The 23,685-nt window shown below is 39.7% G+C and overlaps 1 protein-coding gene across 19 annotated transcripts in view; it reads right to left on the bottom strand.

Moving 5' to 3' along the window:
* The window catches only part of FHOD3 (formin homology 2 domain containing 3), a 329,766-nt gene that overhangs the window by 163,693 nt on the left and 142,388 nt on the right, over positions 1-23,685 (bottom strand). For all 19 annotated transcript variants that reach the window (XM_020804920.3, XM_073003957.2, XM_078377654.1 and 16 more), the window contains exon 4: positions 8,952-9,019. In XM_020804920.3, coding sequence (XP_020660579.3) covers positions 8,952-9,019 — 68 coding nt within the window. The remainder of the gene's footprint in view (positions 1-8,951; positions 9,020-23,685) is intronic.

The following is a 23,685-nucleotide window of genomic DNA, read 5'->3' on the forward strand; positions in this document are numbered from 1 at the left end:
GTCTATCATCACCACTTTTTACATAGTACTGATAAGAGTTAGCTTGAATATCACTGCTGTTGCCTAAAAAAGATCATTCAACAGTGTTTCCTTCTACTACTGGTGGTGCCTGGTAACTACTGAAGAAAATGAATGCATCTTACCTTGGTATTTCATCTTTAGGTGACCCTGTCAGAAGTCTTGACATACTAAGTTTATCTGGCCAATGAAGAAGCACTTTTTTCTATATGTTTCAAACATTTCACCATTCAGTTCTGGTGGATAACCTTAGGTTCTAATATTAGGAGAGAGGCAGAGAAAAGCATCTCCCTATTCACTCTACCCACATCATGAATGATTTTATATAGCTCTTCTTTTAATACCCTTCCTTCCAAGTTAAACAGCCTCAGACAGTGTAACGTTGCCTCATAAGGGAAGCTGTATTAAACATCACATGGAATCTTCCCATTTATTTGTCCTAGATAGCTAACATTCTTAACTACATTTATTTATTATTTAAAAACACTATGCAACATGAAATGAAATAATGATTACCATTCAAACATTCCAGGGAGAGTATTAGGATTGCTAATTCTATTTTGAACAATTCTGTGTTTTAAAGAAACAGAGAAACAAAATGATAATAAAACCTGTCACAATGTGAACAAAAATCATGTTTGCACAAGTGCTACAAAGCCAGGAAAACTAGAAGCTAAGGTTGATGTTTATCACATGTGCCCTTTTGATCAATGATGTTCTGCTTCATGCTGTATAATGATAGAGATCTTACATACTTCATCCTTGAGGCCTAGATGCTCCACTCCTGAGCTTACTTTCATCACCACCATAAAGCACAGTTATTCATCTTCCCACTCCGGTTCACTAAATACAAGAGCCCAATGTCTCCTTTCCACCTTTGCCCTCTTATCCTTCATAAGTGTTAGGTTTGCTTGAGGAAACTTGGGGGCCGGCAGGAAGGATAAGCATGGCCCCCTCTTTTAGAGTGCTAACATCCCATACTTTCTCAGAGAATGTCTGGATTGAAGAAAGTGTTGAAGTCTTCCTCCAAGGGTTTCCTGAGAACATTATTAAGCCATCTAGGAAGAGCTTATCTATCACAATTTATAGATGAGGAGAAATCTAGGCATCAGTAACGCACACCACTGAATATGGTGTGCGTTACTTCCAATCAAACAAAGGAGGAACTAATTTCAAGGGTATTCCACAGTAGTTTCTCCAAAGGGCTTGTGTGTGCATGTGTGGCTCCAACTGAAAAAGCTGGGGGGAGGGGAGATGAATATTTCCCAAACTCATCTCTCTAATTTTCTTTGCCTACAACAATTGAATTATTTTCCCCATTGCTGCCCAGTGTTTTAAAAAAAGCTTAACATTCATTCCTGTCACTATAGGAGTTTCCCTCTGCTTCCTCTTTCTGCCAAAATTACACGAAGTCTGATCTGATGAACGAAAAGTACGGGCAGGAATGTGAGGTATTGCTTTCTGCTCTGCTTATGGTATCTTCTGAACAGGAAGGAACCAGAGATGCTGAAGATTGATTCTGGGATTGTTTACATTTTGTACATCATTTGCTCTGGTATAAGAGGTACTCTTGGCGGCACAAGAAGTTTACATGCATGCAGCATCCAGGGCCCCACGTAATAACTAAAAGAAAGGACATACTCACTCTTAATAATAATAATAATAATAATAATAATAATAATATTAATAATATTAATAATATTAATAACAACAACAACAACAACAACAACAACAACAACAGTAAACAATCCAAAAGTGTATATAGATAGTATGCAAAGTGAAATTTGATGATGTATCTATACTGTACAATGGAAGTGGTTTTATCTTCCTGTAATTGTCACCCTGCCAACAGAAGGAAGCCTTAAAACTGTATCAAGAGAAACAATGTAGAGACTTATAGCACCTTAAAAACCAACAAGTTTTATGTGGTAAAAATTTTTGTTTGGCTAAAAACTTGTTAGTCTTATGTTCCTTACTTTTGCTGATCAATGACTGTAATAAAACATTATTATTATTATTATTATTATTATTATTATTATTATTATTATTATTATTATTATTATTATTATTATTATTATTATTATTGTTGTTGTTGTTGTTGTTGTTGTTGTTGTTGTTGTTGTTGTTGGTGGTGGTGGTGGTGGTGGTGGTGGTGGTGGTGGTGGTGGTGGTGGTGGTGGTTAGTCTTTATCAACCTGATGGAGTCTTCAATCTTTTTTCCAGTCTACAGGTTGATACAGCCACTCCTCCAGAAATTGCTTTAAGCCAGTAGTTCCCAAATATTTTAGATTCCTGGCTCCCTCAACTTACTGGCCATTTGCCACGGCTCCCCAATACAATACTTTGGGTGGGGGGAGAGAAGGGGGGGAAGCCTGGCCTTGACTAGTACTTCCCAACCTTGGGTAATCCAGGGGTTCTTGAACTACAATGCCTAGAAACCCTGGCCAGCCCAGCTAGTGGTGAAAGCATCTGGGAGTTGCAGTCCAAGAACACCTATGTTACCCAAGGCTGGGAACCACTGGTATACAACAAGGCCCACAATGCATAGTAAGTTTTACTTTGAGTATAATGTGCATGGGATTACATGCAGCAAAACCTTGTGCATATTTAGTCAAGAAATAAGCCCACTGCATCCAATGGAGTCTATTTTCAGACACCTGTGCAATTAAGACTGCATTTATAAATGTAAACTAAGAAAGCTCCACTGAATATGGTGTGCGTTACTTCCAATCAACATGCTTAAGACTGCTTTAACAAGTCTATCCCTTGGCTTTTCTCACTTCATCATCCAAGTGATGAAAAAGTTCTTTTTCAGACCACCAAAAAAGGGGTGGTAAAGGCCATGTAGTCCTTGTGCTCAATCTGAAGCGAAGGATGACATCTCTGTTAGAAACCCTAAAATAACATAAACAAAAGCTAATATTTGGCTCTGCAGGCGCTTGCGTAGGATCTTACACAGCTAATGGTGAAGCAAATGAAATCAAAAAGTTCCTAAATCCATGGCCGGATGTGCAGGCCACAACTTCCCGAAACCCACAGCCACATTCTGGGAGTATTAAGTCAAGAATAATATTCACCCCCTCCTTCCTTCCCTTTTCCTAAATTTCTCCTTCCAGGCCTACAATCCTGCTTACCTTTGACAGAGAATAAGTCCTCCTAAAAACTCCATTACAACTTTTCCCAAGGAAAGACGCACAAGATCAAACCAGCACAGGCCGCCTCCCCCTTCCTTCACCCCTTCCAGGTCCCTGGACTTAACACTCCCAGCAGCAGCAAAGGCAAGCAAGGGACCTTGTCCTTAGCAACCTCAGGGGCTGTCAAGCCCTCCCCTTCCTTTACCTTGCCTGCCTGGAGAGAGAAGAGGCTGGTAGTCTGGGCTTCTTGAGGTCTACTGGGCGAGAGGGAGATGGCAGAGGATGGAGTATGAAGGCAGCTGAGGCAGGAGGAGGAGGGGCAGAGTGAAAGGTCCAAAATGCATTAGCTTCTATAGCCCACAGAGTGGGCGGGACATGGAGCATTACAGTGGTGCCCTGCTTGACGACGATAATCCGTTCCGTTAAAAACGCTGTTAAGCAATATCATCGTCAAGCAAAAGAAAAAACCCATTGAAATGCATTGAAAACCGGTTCAATGCATTCCAATGGGCAAAATACCTCATCGTCCAGCGAAGATCCTGCATAGGGGAAGCCATTTTCGGTTGCTGTCTTCCGGAAATAGGTCCAGAAAACAGCGGGCAGCCATTTTGAAACCCGACAATCAGCTGTTTTTGATCATCGTAATGTGAAGAATCAGTTCCCGAAGCAGGGAACCGATCATCATAAAACAGATTTTCCCCATTCAATCATCATTTTGCAATCGCAGGGTAATCGTCAAGCGGAGCACCACTATATTCTGATTTGGCTATGAGCTCACAAGCATGCTTGTCACCAAATTAATGGTACAGTGGACACTAGCACCCTCCCTTTTGCTTTCAGCTCAGGCTGTCATGTTGGTGGTGGGAGGGGGTAGGAGGTGATTCTAAGACACACACACTCTGGGTCGGTTTGGCAGCCCTCCAGTGTGCTGCAGCACACAGTTTGGGAATCACTGCCTGAAACAGTAGTTTGCTCCATATGTAAACTACTTCTAAAACTGATGTAAGTATGTATTACACCAGTAACAGTTTTTAGTGTAGAAATGCAGAACTGGTAGTAAGTACCTGAGTAAGTACTTGATCCAGATAATGCTAATTAAGACATAAGCAGATGGAATATATGGTATACAGAGAATTAATTCATGCAGTAGCATGGTCTACAGCTATTTGGCTTACACAGAATCCTATATGCAAAATGAACTTTACTAAATTGTAAATCTACGATATTATATTTTACATTGTTTTGTTTGTATCTATGTAAAACTGTGTATATTTTAAATTGTTTTTTTCTTGTATGTTGTGAGCCGCCCAGAGTAGACTATGTCTAGATGGGCGGCATATAAATGCAATAAATAAATAAATAAATACTACTTGGAACACAACCTATTTCTAAAGAATGATTTCAGAATGAAAAAAAAAAGGGAGCAGAGAGAAGAAAAATGGAATTTAAAAATCACAGGAGCAATTGTGGGGGGAAAATTGTTTCCTCCTCCGTGCAACAGGACCCAAATAATTTATTGATTAAATTCCAAGGGTTTACAGCCATCATGGTCAGCTATAGAATAATCTGCAAACTACAGATGGACCCCTTAAATCAACTGTCACCGATTCAAGTCCCTCAAGGGTTATCTATCATTCTTTGTATGAAAGAAGTGTTATGTGTGCCCCATCTCCTTCCTCAAGATCAATGAAGCAACTGGGGAATACTCCTCTGCTGTGGATGATTGATGACTCTTTAGGAGGGAAGTGTGTGACAACTGATTTCTCTCACTGATAAGATTCTTTTAAGTTAATCTTTACAACAGAGGGGAGAAGAGCTGCTTGAAAAATGTTGGAAACAAGGCTGCCATATTCCACTTCCGCAAATTATGGGTGTCATAATTTGTACATCATGCAAACTATTTGCTAACTGTGCAAATCAGGTGGTGGGAGAAGGAAGGATTAAGCCAGTCCCCCCCCCCTTCAAATCACATTTTGCTGTGTAAGTAGGAAACAAAGGGCTTAGGTTCCTTGGATCATTTTGGAAAAAAACTTTTATCAAAAGCATCAAAAGCAATGAGCGCAAGTCAAACTAGCCAAGATGACAAAGGGCCAGTTGTGCCAATGCAAGGCCAGCTGAAGCCGTGCTGAATTCAAGACACTCTAGCCTTGAAATGCTGGAAATTACTGTACTTAGGACTGCTCCTCCAGCTCAACTTTGTCCCTGAGGCATAGCTGTCTTTCTGAGGTAGAATAGGTTTGGGTATTGTGCAACTCAGCGAATCCTTTGCCACACTCCTTCTCCACTACAACCCCCCCCCCGGTTATTTGGCTCTTCTACAGCAGTGCAGTTTTGTCAGCATACCGCCATGTTGCCAGCAGAAGAGGCTTGTTTTGCAAGTAGAAGGGGGTTTCCCCTGGGAGAAAGGGGAAGCCTAAACCTGTGCCTAATCCTATCCACCTACAGCTAGCACATATTTTGGTTACAGTGCTGCCTATAAAGACAACTATGCATGTAAATGCACTGCAAACTTGTTAGGGGAAAAGTCCCCTTGGGCAGGGATATGCATTTTTTAACTGCAAAATGTTGGATTTCTCAATGGCTTTCAATTGACTAGCTCAGTAGTTTAAGTATCTGGCTGTGGAGCCAGAAGCTGGGAGTTTGATTCCCCAATGTAGTTCCTATGAATAGAGCCAGACTGTGCGGCCATGGCAAGCTGCAAACTGCCAGATGGGAATGGTATTCTGAGTATTCTGTACCACGAAAACCCTGAAAGGGATCACCATAAGTCGGAAATGACTTGAGAGCACATGATTTAAAAAAAAAAACTGGCAGCAGCACATATTAATTTTTTTTGCTTTTTAACAGTATTCCAAAATGAAGCTGAGCTGTGTTTTCTTTTAATGTTTTGGGAATGTTGTCACGATGCAATGAATGCTTGATATCTTCTTTTATTATTAAGTTAGACAAGCCTAAACATATGCATATGTGTGGAATGAACTCTGAATGGCACGCTGAAGGAACCTGAAATGTCTCTTTATGCATGTTGTCAAAATTTTGATTTAATGCTGAGACACAAGCATCATTGTTTGGCTGTGCCCCTAAGCCATGCTATGATGTTGCAATGCAAGACGCTGGCACAGAGGAAGTCAAATTTGCAAACTACTGAAATAAAATGATTTTATCTCAATAACCTTAAAATACATAATTGAAACTGGTAAAGTTCATCCAAGAACTGGTCCTGACAGACTGATGATAATAATGAGGGAAAATTGAACAAAAATAATAGCTAGAACTGGATTACAAACAGTCAGGTAGAGGAAATGCCATGTTAGAAAGTCAGACAATGACAATTTGGGCTATTTGCATGTCTCGTTTATTATTACAAAGTGATAACATGTCTTTTTCTTAAGTTACCACTGCTTATTTCTTTCAATCCTCAAGTGTAACTTCACGCTAGGTACACATTTGGAGTAAAATTTTGCCGTTGCCAAACTTGCTATTACAGATAGGGGAATAATTTACCTGAACATTTGCATCTTAAGACAAAAAGATTCGGCTTCCGATTTTGTGTTATGTGCATGTATGTGTTCAGGTAGAGGAGGATACAAACACATGATTTCCATTTTATAGTCTAAACTGCCAAGTCACAGATGTTTGACAATGAGATATTAGTGAAAATTTTGTAGTGTACTGTGCAAGCGTCACAGCAAGGTACACAAAGCCTTCTCTCAGACACATACAAGATTAAACCAAATATATAAAATACCTCTTAATAACTGTAACAATGATGGAATAAGGAAAAGTCCATGTGGTTCAGAATTACACAAATGCAAGAGTATGGTGATGCCTTTATTGAACCATTAAAAACATCATACAAATTGTAGGGTTTTGTTGGTAAAATCCCACTTCCTCAGTCTGGGCACCACCCCCTTAATGGATAGTGCAGAAAAATTGTAAATCAGAGTCACAAAAACTCATGGCAGATGTCCATGCTAAGTCTGCTTATATGAGGTGAGTTAAATTCAGTTGGGATGTGTGGTTTCAAGCATGCTCACTCGTAGCAAAGTTAGAAATGTGAGTTAATCACTTTTATTTTTAGCCATGGAACCTGTGCCTTCAGTATGTATACATGTGCCATTTAATTATTTATGGGAACAGTCATGGTGTGCTAAGATAAGAAGTAGAGTCCACATTTTTTCATTCTCAAGGATTCCAGGAATATAGCAGACTATTTCTGGAAAGCATTTTCTCTTGGACAACATGAAAGCTCTAACGAGAAAGGACTGGGAGATCTCCCTTGTTGTCCTTCTGTCCTTATGTACCCGTAAAACTTGCTCTGGAGGGCTGGGAGACCTTGTAAGATATTGTTGTAACTTTAGCCTCTATTGGACTTTGTTTTTCTATACCACACTTTTAAAGGGTTTGATTAAATACACACCTTCTACTGAAAACAAAACAAAAATACCCTAATCCATGCATATAATCTTTTGAGATTTGATGGATTTCATCAGCTCAGGAAGGGAAGTTTTTTTTTTTTAAATGCAGGGATTAGGGAGTCTCCAAAAGTTTGTCATCAAGCAAAACAACCAAAGTAAAGGCTCCCCTTGACATTTAGTCCAGTCATGTCTGACTCTAGGGCACGGTGTTCATCCCCGTTTCCATGCCGTAGAGCCAGCGTATTGTCCGAAGATAGTTTGCGTGGCCATGTGGGCAGCGCGACTAGACACGGAACACTGTTACCTTCCCACTGTAGTGGTACCTATTTATCTATTCGCATTTTTACATGCTTTCAAACTTCTAGGTTAGCAGGAGCTGGGACAAGCGACGGGAGCTTACTCCATTGCGCGGATTTGATCTTACGACTGGTGGTCTTCTGACCTTGCAGCACAGAGGCTCCTGCAGTTTAACCCACAGCGCCACCATGTCCCTAAAACAACCATGGGCCCCATCTAATGGTCTTTAAGGGGAAGTCTCTCCTTTTGGTGTCATGCTTGTGAGATCATCTGTTTGTCACCCAAAGTATGGTACTTTTTAAAGGGCAAGAGTGCCACCCCCAAACACTGGAAAACTGAAAGCAGTTTCAAATACAATGCATTTCTGTCTTCTCTTAAATACTGATTCTACCCTATTGCTGATGCTATTATTGGCCACAGACAGCCTGGGTTCCTATAACCTGCTGAAAAGAAAGCTTTATATTCACCAGCCTAGGATCCAGTAAGAGCTGGCTGGACAGCTCAGTGGTTTAGGTACCTGACTTGCAGAGCCAGACGTTGGCAGTTTGATTTGCCACTGAGCATCCCTAGAGGAACAGCCAGCCTGCATGGCCTTGAACAAGCTGCAGTCCCAGGATATCCCCAGAAGAAGGGAATGGTAAACTATTTCTGAGTACTCTCTACCCAGAAAACCCTGGAAAGGGTCACCATAAGTCAGAATTGACTTGACAGCATGGAAAGATTTAATTATTATAGGATCCAATAAACAGCTAAAGGGGAAATGGCATTTTCACGTCTCTCAGTGCAACTTCATAAATTTCATGAACAAGCTATGTTTTTAGGTTCAATGATAGCAGGACTTTGGTTTATTGACTATATTTTTTTTATCCTGTTCCTATGGCTTCTTCCAAAACTGGTTTGTTTTTTTTTTGAAATATATGAATGCTAGCCAATACTGTATGTTCTAAGGTATGATATGAAACAAATATATACCTAAAGAAAAATGAATAAATGAAAGTCATTTAGAATCAAAGACATTGTGGAAAAATCTGAAGCCACAATTCCTGGATCAACACAAAATAAATGTTGAAGTATGTTCACTTACTTGAAATATTTGTTTCAAGGAGAAGAGGGCCCGCCTCAGCTCCCGTCCATTTGAGTTGTACAATTTTTCTGAAAGAAAAGGCAAACAATGACTATTTAGTGATAGGCTCATTACAATGTTCAGTTCCCAAGTTTGACTTTAATAGACTTACATGAAGTATAATGAAATAAACATGATTTAATTGTGCCACCTGTTTTGAAAGGTTATTTGTAATGTTGCTTTTAATGTTTTTATCTTTATTTTTTGTTTTGTATCATTTTTTGCAACCATCCAGAGCAATGCTTCAGCAATAATGGGAGCAGGATATAAATCAATAAATCAATTAATACATAACTGATTCTGGTAAGGCAGACACGTTGGTAAATTTCAGCATGGAACGAACTTGTCAGTCTTTCAGATGCTGTAACTCTTTTGTTCCTAATTTATGAAATATTAAGAATAAGTGCACCAGAAAGAGAGAGGACTCCTGTGACTTTAATAGCTGTGTGGAAGAGGGAATTTCATAGTGTTCTTTACAAGTTAAACCTAAATCAGTGGGGACTGGGTGAGTCAACTGCTCCTTAGGTTTTGTTGATTCAAATAGTTCTACTCTGGTTGTGACCTTCTTTAGCAAAGTAAGATTTCAACCTCATAAATCTCAGTTTACTCAAACATATATTAATTGATTTGATTTATATGCTGCCCCTTAGTGCTAGAACTACCCTGGGCAATTTACAGATTAAAACTAAAAACCCACAAGGCCCTATATAAGAATACATTAAATATGGTGATTTAAAGACCTGGGTTAAAATTCATACAAAAGAAAAATAAAACCAAGAAAGAAAAAAAATTTAAAAAATAATATTAATATTAACAGCATCCAGGAGATGAATTATTGAAAGCATCTTTGTATAATTCTGTATTCAGTAATTTCCTGAACATCAGGAGGAAAGAAGCCTGGCATAATATACAAATTTACCTTTAAAATGCTGAAAATAAACAACAAATATAGCTGAGGACTCAAGGATGTATCTGGAGAACCAGAGAGAAAACCCCCCCCCCCAACACACTAGAACAGCCATTCTCAACAGGGGATATATGGCCCATCGCGAAGCCCTGGCAAATCTGAAGGAATTCACAGACTGGGAACAGTACTTCACACACCACCTTATAAAGTTTGTTATGCGATTTGGCCTATGCTTCTTTCATCTGTTTATGGTCATGGCCAAAGGAAGGTTGAGCATGGCTGCACTAGAAGCTGGAGTTCTGAGATATCCTGTGGAGCAGCTTTTTGATGCCACAGAGAGTGAAAGCAGGAGCGGCAGGAGAAGAAAGTTCCAAATCTCCTGGCTTTGATACTGAAGTATACTTCTGGGTCATAGCTATTCATCTCTACTACTTTTGTTCCTTCAATCAGTAATGTGTGGCTATTCTTTCAGTGGCCATGAAGAAAGCTGATACTAAAATACACAGGGCATCTCACTGTTTTACACAACTTTGAAGTTGCATATAACAGTGTCTCCGCCTCTTTTGCCTGTTTGTTTGGGGTTTTTTTTGTTTTGTTGTTTCCTTGTGTTTGGTGCTGCCTCCTTTTCTCCATATTCACTATAGCTTCCATGGCTGCTCCCACTCTTGACTCTTTACTAAACCCATTCTGTGTAAGAGATCACTACCAACCGCCAACTGCCTGGCACAGATGAGAAAGTCTGTACAAAGCAAAGTCTGGAAGTTTTTCAGAGGGAATATAAAACTAATTATGGCAGCATGCCTTTCTTTAATTGAATGTCAGACAAATTAAACTCATGGTCTATAAGAGAGGGGAACTTTGGGGGGACTCCAAAATAAGCTTTTGTCTGAGCTTTCTTTTTGTCTACAAAGGCAAATAATAAATCTATCAGCAGGACAATGCACTTCCCTTTTTATTCCCAGACCCAGCAAAATATATCATTTCATGATAGGGATTGGACACAGGCATAGTGCCTGTATGTACATTAATGCTCTTTCTGCATGTGTCTGCTGAGGCAGGGTGGCTTTGTCTATTACAAGTTCAGAGTACACATTTGTTATAGACAAGTTTAAGTCACATTATTTCTCATGACCTCCTGGCTCTTCTGGGAAGAAAGCTTTGCATTTAGCTCAGAAAAGTAGTTTCTGACTTTGAATTTTTAATGGAAGCAAAATTCAGAAGTCCAGGTTATACAATCTGAAGAACATTCACTTCCTCAAAACCCCCTCCAGTATATGAAGGTAAGATATTGGGTTTCTGTATCCATGATTGCAAACACTAAGAAATGGCCTGATATTGCTGTACAATATTGTGCCATGCTCCCAGAAGAAGAAGAAGAAAAATGGCAAGCTTTACATTGCAAAGGGCAAGCTTTACATTGCAAAGGGCAGCCTGGATGTTGACTATGCCCATGGCCTATGGCAGCGGTCACCAATCTTTTTGGGACTGTGGAATGGCTCAGCCTCTGAAGGCGGCGGGGCACCCTCTCGCGCTCATGGGGTGTGTGCCCTCTCTCGGGTGCATGTGTGAAGCAGTGGGGGAGCACGTGTGCGCCCACCAGCACCAGCATGAACGCTCCCCCACCCCTTTGTGCATGTGCAGGAGCGCCTGCACGCCTCTTTGCGTGGGCACTCAGCCGCATGCGTGAAGTGGTGGGAGTGCTCACGCCAGCTCTGGCACGCGTGCGCAAAGCAGCTGTGGGGAGGGCAGTGCGTGCGGGGTGGGTGGGAGGTCTGTCAAACCTACAGTTCAATGCATTCCAATGGGGGAGAAAAAAATTCACCAAAAATTAACGAAGACTCAGAACAAAGCCAAATTAAGTTTGCACAGGTTTTGCAAGGTGCACTAATGATCCCAAGCATTTAAAACCGTTTTTGAACATTTTTGAACATTTTAAGACACACTTAAAATTGCAAAAACGGGCATCGTTAAGCGAAAGAGGGGGACCTAAACTGTCATCGCTAAGCGAGGCAAGGTCCTGAACATCACTATGTGAAATTTCCCCATAGGAAACATCGCTAAACGGAGCATAAAATTGCTCAAAAAACCCCATTTCTAAGCAAATACATTGGTAAACGAGGCAATTGCTAAGCGAGGCACCACTGTATTTGAATATAATTTAATAGTAAGACATCACTAATGTTTTACGATAATGACACATTAATTGCAAAATGTATAATTAAAACCTAACATTAATTTCAATTTCAAATACCTGTTAACATGGTACCTTTAACTTTTCAAAGCTCATCCTGTGGCTCACACATTCATAGATATAAGTATATATAAAAAAGCATGTAACACTAGGCCAAGTTTTAAAAAGGAGAATATTCAACGTATAATATATAACTCATAACAGTTAAGACCAACCAAGGCTAAGTCATGAAAGATTTTTGTAAATATCAAGGAGGTTCCATTACTTTGCTGTATTATTACATAAGGTTCAGAGAAGGTTTCAGAGATCTCCCACTATTTGCTACCTTGTCTGTGCTTCTAAAACATTCTGAAGAGGACGGTGTTACAGTCATGCCATATGTTTTATGCATATATTTCAAAGTGAAATTTTAGGCATATGTTTCAAAGTGAAACACATCCAAACTGCATACATTCCTCTGTTATTCTGCAATTTTTAGGCTTCAATAACTTATTACTGGAAATGAAGTAATTTCTTTTGTTCAAACTGTCTGGACTCCCAAAGCCTTGAAACATGATAATAAAATTGGCTGTGAAGTGTACCATGAAACTAGTTCCCAGGATTTGCACATAGATACTTAATGCAAAAGTTTTTCCCCATGAATCATTGCTTTCCTTATTATTTGGTCATAAAGAGTGCTGACAGCATATAATTATCCCTATTGGAAAATGCTGCAGTAGATCACTTATTCAGTTGACTGGCCATTATCCAGTATATGATGCTCGCCCCAGGTATCTTCTCATATCTGGCAATGTTTACCCTTATGGCCTGGAAAGCAAAGCAAACAGCACAAACACTGACAACGAGCCAACTGCCAGTTAATGCTCAGTCTATCCTTATAAGTTTGCTGCTGAAAAATAAATTATTTCAGCATGCTTGTTTCTGTAGGATGTCCATGGAATTCCATGTAAAGCAGAATTCTGCTCGATGTTCAGAATCCTGACACATGGGATCAGTATCATCTTCATAGCTATGACCCAACCACAGGCCATGAGATTCTGCTTCAAGGACCAAGGTTACAAACTGAGCCAGACATCCTGGAGAGCGAAGTCAAGTGGGCCTTAGAAAGCTTGGCTAACAAGAAAGCCAGTGGAGGTGATGGCATTCTGGTTGAACTATTTAAAATCTTAAAAGATGACACTGTTAAGATGCTACACTCAATATGCTAGCAAGTTTGGAAAACTCAGCAGTGGCCAGAGCATTGGAAAAGATCACTCTACATCCCAATCCCAAAGAAGGGCAGTGCCAAAGAATGCTTCAACTACCATACAATTGCACTCATTTCACACGCTAGCAAGGTTATGCTCAAAATCCTCCAAGGTAAGCTTCAGCAGTATGTGGACCGAGAACTCCCAGAAGTACAAGCTGGATTTCGAAGGGGCAGAGGAACCAGAGACCAAATTGCTAACATGCGCTGGATTATGGAGAAAGACAGAAAGTTCAAGAAAAACATCAACTTCTGCTTGGCAGGTTCTTAAAGAAATGGAAGTGCCTGACCACCTTATCTACCTCCTGAGAAATTTATATGTGGGACAGGAAGCAACAGTTAGAACTGGATATGGAACAACTGATTGGTTCAAAATTGGGAAAGGAGTATGACAAGGCTGTATATTGTCTCCCTGCTTATTTAACTTATTTGTAGAATACATCATGCGAAAGGCAGGACTGGATAAATCCCAAACTGGAATTAAGATTGCCGGAAGAAATATCAACAACCTCAGATATGCAGATGATGCCACTCTGATGGCAGAAAGTGAGGAGGAATTAAAGAACCTCTTAATGAGGGTGAAAGAGAAGAGTGCCAAAAATGGTCTGAAGCTCAACATAAAAAAAAAAAAAAAACCTAAGATCATGGCCACTGGTCCCATCACCTCCCAGCAAATAGAAGGGGAAGATATGGAGGCAGTGACAGATTTTACCTTTTTGGGCTCCATGATCACTGCAGATGGTGACAGCAGCCACGAAATTAAAAGATACTTGCTTCTTGGGAGGAAAGAGATGACAAATCTAGACAGCATCTTAAAAAGCAAAAGGTCCGCATAGTCAAAGCTGTTTTTCCAATAGTGATGTATGGAAGTCAGAGCTGGGCCATAAAGAAGGCTAACCACTGAAGAATTGATGCTTTTGAATTGTGGTGCTGGAGGAGATTCTTGAGAGTCCTGGACTGCAAGGAGAACAAACCTATCCATTTTGAAGGAAATCAACTTTGAGTGCTCACTGGAAGGACAAATCCTGAAGCTGAGGCTCCAATACTTTGGCCATCTCATGAGAAGAGAAAATACCCTGGAAAAGACCCTGATGTTGGGAAAGTGTGAAGGCAAGAGGAGAAGGGGACGACAGAGGACAAGATGGTTGGACAGTGTCATAGAGACTACCAACATGAATTTGACTAAGCCCCGGAAGGCAGTGGAAAACAGGAGGGCCTGGCATGCTTTGGTCCATGGGGTCACAAAGAGTTGAACACGTCTTAATGACGAAACAACAACAAGAGGTTAATGCACAAGTGTATGTCCTGCCTCTAAGATATTCTAAAAAGCTTCATAATCTCAGAATGAAATGGAAATAAATAGAGGGGGTCTGGACAAAGAAGCAAGCTGCATCCTAATAATCATGGTGGAAAGGGGGAGAGATCAGAAAAAAAGTGTCATCACAGGAAACAGGAAACATCTGCCATTGCTTCTAAACCAAGAGTGGACAACATTTATAAATACAGAAGCCACATATACTCTCCCCTGGGCCTTGGAAGGAAGAATATCCAGTGGGACCTCCCATCTTGCCAATTTCTTTCCATTTGTTTAAAACATTAAACCGTCTTTTTCTTTTTCTTCAGGGATGTGAAGGCAATTCTGCTATAGAGACTTTCGTCTCTCTTTACTGGAAATGCAGAAGGTCCTCTTTTTTTAACCCTCAAAACTGAAAGTGACTTCTGGACACTTCCTGGTTTGGAAAATAAAATAGCTCCTGCAAGTCATCAGAGGGCACACTGGATCTTTCTAAATAAGGAAAATGGGAGTGGGATGGGGTCAGAGGATGGTACCTGAACTCCTAGAAGGTGACGGTACTGTATCTCTTTATCTCCTCCCAAACCTAAGGTTTTTGATTTGGGACAAAGGATGCTGTGGTGACACACTTGGGCTTCTAGAGGGCCAGGGAGTGGTGAGCTAGTGAGAGCGGATTAGGGACACGCTGTTGGTTGCAGGTTGCAAACCCCCCCCCCCCACATGGATCCTGTGTTTTTCTTCTCCTCCCATGGGAAATCAGTAGCTTCACAGGTGCATGTAATTATTTCAATTTGTTTTCTGTGACTCTTTTGTATGTAAGAAGATGTAGACTTTGCAAAGACTTTAAAAAGGCCTAGCATCTTATCAGGAATTCTTTCATCCCCCCAAGCAATGGTGTGTGGTGAGCATTCTTCTTCTTTTACAGATGAAAAACTGAGTCAGATGACTTGCCCCCAAGTACACAACACTTGACTTTGTACCAGGCTCAGAAATATTTACTTACAAGTCTATTGACTTCCTACTTACATGCATATGCTTTGTCTAGGTTCTAGCCATGCTTACATTGTACTGTATATTCAGTTATTACACTCATGAGTAGGAGGGAGGAAGCAGAACAATTTAGCACTTCTGATAGCACTTCTAGCTAGTGGTAGATTCAGAGGCTTTCAGACTCCAACACCTATTTTTCAGTTCTGTCTATCTCATGAGAGAAAATCTTTGAGTTACAGTATCCATGGTGTTTGTAAATGGGCCTTTAAAGCTTCAATTCTATGTACTGTATAGTTCTTAGGAAGTAAATTCCATTATTGTTGTCATCATTGTTTTGACATGTATACTAAAACACTTCCTGGGTGGTTTACAGTATAATTATGCAAAGAACCCCCCCCCAAAAAAGCTGGGTACTCATTTTTACCTACTTAGGAAGGATGGAGGGCTGAGTCAACCTTGAATCAGCTTCCTGAACCCACTGGGATCAAACTGAAGTTGAGAACAGAGGCTTGACTTCAGTACCACAGTTTAATTATTGTGCCACAGATTAACTCCACAGTACCACAGTTTAATTACTGTGCCACAGATTAACTCCCTTTTAATAAAAGCAAATTACAACTGGACTAGAACTAAACTCTTGTTTCCACCTACTTGATAGAAAGTCCTAGTAAAACCCTATTGAAACCAATAGGACTTACTCAAAGAGCTATGCAAGGGAGCCTGTATCTTTTTTCTACTTGCTTTGACGGCATGGTATACCTTTCAATCAAGGCTCACCTCTAAGGAAATTGACTGCCAGAAGATCAAAGAAAAAAGAGATACTGTTCTATGTAATCAGTGGGGAAGTTGTTGATAAACCAACACACACACACACACACACACACACACACACACACACACACACACGAATCTATCTATCTATCTATCTATCTATCTATCTATCTATCTATCTACCTACCTACCTACCTACCTGCCTGCCTGCCTGCCTGCCTGCCTGCCTACCTACCTACCTACCTACCTACCTACCTACCTACCTGCTTATTTCCAGCAGTACTGCTTTCCTGAACTATATTTTAACTGTCCTCAAAGGACACTAGGAACTATCACTATCATCATCATCATCATTATCACCACCACCACCACCACCACCATCTTAGAACTGCAGAGCTGAATTTTTTTTGCCAGAAGTCCCCCCCCCCCATAAAACAAACATTCTCAGGATTTCCCAGAAGAATAATGGCTATCAAATTAGAGTCACAAAACCTGAATCTATTTTTGTAGTTTTTACTAAAGAAAGATTTTCTGAAACACAAAAGATGGTATCATTCCCAAAAAACATTTGCCAGCTAACCAGATGAATGAGGGTTGCAAGCCATGTACTGTATGCCAAATAATTTAAGGGGAAAAGCATTTGGAATGAAAATACAAAACAAATGTAGTGTAATACTTGCTAGGAAGTTTTTCAAATGCATATTCCTATTCTTGGCATAATGCAAAGACGATTTTGAAAAATAAGCTTTAAATTCCTTTCCTCTCCTACTCCCAAACTTCCACTGGTCATGATATATTTTAAACAAAAATACTCTGCTGCAATCTCTTTACCCAACAGTAAAAAGTCTTAGGTGGCAATGGTAATGGTAGGGTATTTTTGTTTCCTGTTGGAACAGCATAAATCATCTGGAAGAACTCTGGAAGTCTTTTTTCTTCTAACATCAGAAGGTTCTTTAAAAAGCAGCATATAGTTGAGGTCAAGATGTAAGCCAATACTCTGAAGAACCATCAAAAAGACATAATTTACATTTTAAAGAATATTGGGAGGGTAGCTTTTGTCAAGCTTTTTACATTTTTTTTAATGCTGGCAAGCTCTCTTAAAATCTAACGAGGAATCTCACTTCAGAGCTGATTATCTGAACCATCACTACATAAAATTACACATATGTGGAATTAGATTCTCAGCAACGTTTCATGTCTTTTCCATCACGGTTGTCTTAGATGTTCCTATAGCTGACGTGAAGCTTTCTCATAATTACCTCTTTCCTCCTCTAACTTTGCAGCCTATAGCCTCCTCACCCAACTGCCTAGAATATTTTTCACTAGCACACACATACGAACACTGTGTAATGACATGCTTAATTTCGACTCAGACCATTGTTTCCCCGCCCCCTTCAGCTTTTATATGCATCTTCTGAAGCAGCCCAAGTGTTTTGCCTATGGCTACTCTCTATCTTGGTAGAGATCGAGAGTCTACATATCGTCTCCTTCCTCTTTGGCTGTGCTAGAGATCATGTGATATGGCATTGACTTTCTGACTCATCACTTTCCAGCCTGGGTGGGAAGAATTTGACTGCAGTGGTTTAAAACACTTTTTCAAATATTGTACTTTTATTTCTATGCCTCTTCTGCACTCCCCACCCCCGCCCCCTTTATTAACACCAAGAGATCTAGAAAGCTTGAAAATGTACTATGCATTTGCATTAGATTATAATAAAGGTCTACCACTAGATCTTTAAAGCATTAATCAGACATTCAAATTAGGAAATATTCAAGACGTGTTCATGTCTGCACAAAGCAAATCACATTAAGTTGCAAGAAGAAAGTGTCACTCATTAATGAGCTGCTGGGTGTGTAATCCGATGCGTATCTGGTAATGCAAGCAACACCTCCCTAAGGAACAGCAGTTAGCTACTGCAACTCATGTGATTTCCCTTATGCAGTGCAACTTTGCCAAGAGGATTCTGGCCTTTGATTTAAGAGCTCTCTACCATTTTGAAAAGACCAGCAGAAAAAAAATGCAATAAACAATAGCCTGTTGAATACTGAAGGGATTTTTAATTGCCAGCAATCTGCCACTGCCTGTGATGTACCGGTAATTCTCGCTACACTGATGAAGCAGGAATGTCATCAGTGGCAGACTTCTGTCATTTAAAAAGTCCTTAATTTTCAGGATGCGTAGAACTCCCACACAAAGCAAAATCAAATCAAGAATTACTGTCAATCAGCCATTGTGAGTGAAATCATTCCTGCTGCACTGAGATAGGTATGCTACGGGATTTGGCTTATATTTATATATTAGGTCTTTTTGAAGAAGATAACAAATTCTTTTATTTCAAAGACCTTGTTAGATTCTGTACAATAACAACTTGTCTTTTAATAGCCCAAAGATATAAAAATGGTCAAGATTATTCTTTGTCTATCAAAAAAATTGATTTGCAGTCATTATGGGAAAACTCTTATTTCAATATCTATCTGAATAAAGGAAAAGTCAAAGCAGATACAGTGGGGTCTCTACTTAAGAACGTCTCTACTTAAGAACAATCCAACTTAAGAACAGCCCCATTTGCTAAATTTTGCTTCTACTTGAGAACAGAAATCCAAGATAAGAACAGGAAAAAAAACCTTTCCTGCTCTTTTTTTAAGGTCATCTTAGGTTAAAAAAAATTCTCCCCCTAGTGGTAGAGTACTATTAACCAGCTTTGCATTAGTTCCTATGGGAACTAATGCTTCAATGTACGAACGCACCTCTACATAACAAAATAAATAAATAAATAAATAAATAAATAAATAAATAAAAAACAGCCAGAACGGATTAATTGGTTTTCAGTCCATTCCTATGGGAAATTTTGCTTCAACTTAAGAACGTTTCAACATAAGAACACCATTCCAAAACGGATTAAGTTCTTAAGTAGAGGTTCCACTGTAGTTTCTATGGACGGAAAAGAGCAGATACGGATTAAATGGTTTTCAATGCATTCCTATGGGAAATGGAGATTCAACATAAGAACTTTTCAACTTGAGAACCACCTTCCAATACGGATTAAGTTCTTAAGTAGAGACCCCACTGTACAATATATTTAAGCTGATATCTGTTTATTCGACATGTTAATAATGAAAATACAGATACTATGATTTCAGATAACTAAGGATCAGGATGGCAGTGTTAGATGTAACTGCCATTCTTTATTCAACACAGCGCTTTATCATGCTGTTAGTATCGTCTGGAAGTCATTGCCTCAAAATCAGTTGCACCCCAATGTCACATGTATACTTAAATATGCCGTAAAAATAGACAAATTTTATTAGTCATAAATGCTCATGGAATGTAGCCCACATTGTTAATAGCTCTTAGTGTCTTGCAGAGACACAATCTGCTAGGTTCAGATCCAATTCTTTCTCCAATAGTAACACAATTCTCAATTATGTACAGTATTCCTATATTCCATTTTAGCCTATTTACATAGCAGGAAAAACACATAATCACTAATTGTTCTAGCTGTGACTTATTAGAAATATACACTGATCTGTTTAGATTGTACTAGTTAATAATAAATAATTGTCTGCTGTCAAGTTGATTCTGACTTATGACTATTCTTTCCTGGGCTTTCTGGGTAGCAAATACCAGGAAGTAGTTTACTGTTCCTTTCTTCTGGGGACATCCTGGGTCTGTGCAGCTTGCCCAAGGCACACGAGCTGCCTCTACTTGCAGGAGGCACAGTGGGGAATGGAACTACTCACTTCTGGCTCCTCTGCCAATCTACTGAGCCGGCATTTGTAGTAGTTATCTCCTCTATGTTTAAAGGTTCAGTTGAGAAGTGGAGGAGCTGTGGCCCTACAGATGTCGGAATGAAGCCCCTAACCAATGGCCATACTGGATGTGACTAATGGAAGCTGGAGTCCAAATCTAGTCTCATATTAGGAGTATCTTCTCTACTTACAAGGAGCTGTCCAAGGAGGAAGCAACAATAGGTAGCATGACCACTGATGAAAAACCCTAACGGTGACAAATACACTGAAGGAGGAATTTTGTGTGTTTTAGACATTATAAAGAAACGTGATTCTTTAGGGTAGGATCTGGTTTTAAAAAAATTAATAGTTATCAGGTAAAGTACTCTTCAGCCCTTATGTTAAACTGTTGGTGGTGGGTTTTTTAACAAAATTATTAGTGTTCTTTAATTATTTCGACGTTAAATAGTTTTAAATATTGCTGATGTTTGCTGCCTTGAATTCTCTTTCAGGAAAAAAAGCAGAATATATGTTTTTTCCCTTAATTATATGACTTTCTGTTCTTTAACGTTTTGGTGCATTCCTGTAGACATGTTAAAAACATCAATTACTGAAGTCTGAGGAAAGAGACAAAATGGTTGAATGGGTTTTATGTATTTGTGGCAGTTTTCTGTCTCTGCTAGTGACATCCAGATAGGAGGGAATGAATGGTTGGGAATACAGTGAAGAAGGTGATCCATCCCTCCTTACAAGTAGTCTCAGATGTCTCGCACCTTAAGAAACTCTCTCTGGACCCAGATGACAAAAACATAATTACCAACTCCCATCTAGAACTGCCCTTCACACTTGCTTTTCACAGGCAGGTTGACTGAGAGTGCTGACCCTGAGGGAGGCCCAGAGGGAACAAACAACAAATCTTGCCTTTTTTGGTGGTTGCACCCTGCCTCTGGAGTGATCTACCACCTGAAATTCGCCTGACTCCCTTCTTGATGTCTTTTAAATAACTTCTTGAAGTATTTTTATTATGGCAGGCTTACTAGAATGAACCAATTTAAGATTCTGTGAGAGTACCAGTGTTTCATATTTATTGCCACCTGTCTGGTCTATTTTTAAATGGTTTTTAATTTTTAACTATTCATATCCTTGTTATTTAAGTTAGTTTAAGCTGGAGCACTTTGTTATAATAATGTTTATGTTTTATTGTGCTGTGAACCACCCAGAGTGAGCATTGGTCAGATGAGCAGCATAAACATTTAATAAATAAATAATAAATAACAATTATTACTAAATCACTAACATTCCCCTTTGGGGCAACAGGCTCAAGTGGAGGTAACTGAATACCCAAGTTTTCCTGGATGAAAAAGATTCATTTTTTTCCCAATGCTAGTTTGGGCACACACAAAAACTTAATGACTAAAAACTCAGTGAAATTAGGTGTGTTGTTTTTCCTTTATTTCAGTGCTTGTTTTTTTTTTTTAAAAAAATAACCTCAACTATAATATTCTTCTGGACTGATTCTGAAGGATGGAAGACATGGTTATGGCAACACAGTTGTAGGAGAGTGACAGAAAGTGGGGCAATTTCTGAAAAACCACAGCAAAAGTCATATGCCATAAAGATGAGCATCCATGTTGTCTTTCATACTCCAGCTTCTGAGTAAGATCATCTAGAGATTTGCAGTAAGGTGTTAAATAGTATGCAGATTCCATATCTTGTCATCTGGATGAGGATAAAGCCCTATTCAGGCATTATCCGCTCTATATACACTCTTTGGCTATAGGTTTATATTGAAAGTTTGCAATTTGTCACTGAACAAATTTTAATAGAAAGAACAGCAGAACTGTAAAATTATGGCTAGCTGTTGCATTATATTTGTCAGTCCTGATTCAACTTTACTGAATCTAAGTACTACCCTGCTTTATTAGGCTTGCTAATCATGGGAGCCCTGTAAGAATGTTCAGCTGAACAGGCTTTTCAGATCTTCCCATTAAACATATGAAGGCTTCAATGACCTCCAGGAAGAAAGGGGGCAGGGTAGGGATACTTATGGGTGTATCCTTATTCCCACCAGCCTCTGAGCTCTATACATTTTCAGGTTGAATGCCTCAGCAGCGCTAACTTTTAAGAAAGTAATCTGGCAACCTACAAGGTACTGTCTCCACTTTCCAAGCAAGGCAACGCTGATAGCTTTCTAAACTTAGTGAATTGCAAGGATGATCTCGTAACTCCTTCAAAGAGATGTGCTTGTTTAAGTGCAGCTGTAGCAGCTGCATTTGATAACTTTGCAGGGGAAAATAGTTTTAAAATGACAATTATGTAGACAATATTGGAACTGCAGAGCTGGAAGGAACCCTATGGGTCAGCGATGGGGAACCTATGGCATGCATGCCACACGCAGAGTCCTCTCTATGGGCACGCGATCATCACTGAATTATTACTACTCCCCCCCCCCCAGCCAATCCTGAGCAGGAGGCTGCAGCCACAGTGCTGGAGCCCTGACAGACGGTGGGCCAGGATCCTGAGCAGCTGGAGCTGGCAGCAAATCCAGAGTGGGGACTTGAAGCACCTCTGTGCCCAGAATTGCCACTTCTGCTGCCACCACTTCTGCTGTCGCCGCCCGCCGAGTTGTGTCCCCCCCCCCCCCAGTTTGGGCACTTGGGCTCAAAAAGGTTCGCTGTCACTGCTATGGATCAACAAGTCCAGTCCTGTCAAAGAGGCACAGTAGGGAACTGAACTATTAGCCTCTGGCTCTGCAGCCAGGAAGCTAAGCCACTGAGCTATACAGCAAGTCTCTACCATAAAATAAACAGTACATTTAAACAGGGGGTAAGTAAATGGATTTCTACAAAGTACTGAGTTTGATTTCTTTTGGTTGTATATAGTCTTCAGGAGATTTACAGACATATGAATTGTAATATTGGTAGCTTGACAATTTAGTTTCAACTGAAGGGACGCCCCACCTCCATAAGCAGTAACCAGCCTATTCTGACTTTCTTTATTAGACCAGTAAAGCAGTAAAACTACTGTGCAACAACAAAACATAAAGACTATTTTAAACCTAATTAATCTGAGATGGCACTGCAAACTAATCAGATAGTTCTCAAAATTTCTTCATCTTCATGATGAAACTGGTACCTGCCTCTTTTGGAATCAAGAGAACAAGCATGCAAAGCTTCTGAGCCTTTTGTTTCAACTTCCTCCTTGGGAATCTGATATTAGCTGAATCTGTGCAATATCACCAGTTGGCGGGATCTTGTTAAAACATATTATGATTAACCCACATTGGATAGAAAAACCTGATGGTAAACAATTTATAAATCTAGATATCACTTTTACCTAGAATTCTCAGGATGCAACTTCAAACAAAATTCTTTTGACCATGTGTTTAATCATGAAACTGATAAATCAATTTATTACTATTCAACATCTCCTGGCAATCTGCTGCCAGAACCAATGGAGACAGATCCTCTTGATTTTTTTTGTTCTTCCAATCAACTGTGCACTGATCGCATACTTTACAAACTAGGCTAATTGAATGAATGGCATAAATAGTACACACAGCTATAG

Source organism: Pogona vitticeps, chromosome 6 (genome assembly GCF_051106095.1).
Source record: "Pogona vitticeps strain Pit_001003342236 chromosome 6, PviZW2.1, whole genome shotgun sequence".
In the NCBI taxonomy this organism is placed as follows: domain Eukaryota; kingdom Metazoa; phylum Chordata; class Lepidosauria; order Squamata; family Agamidae; genus Pogona; species Pogona vitticeps.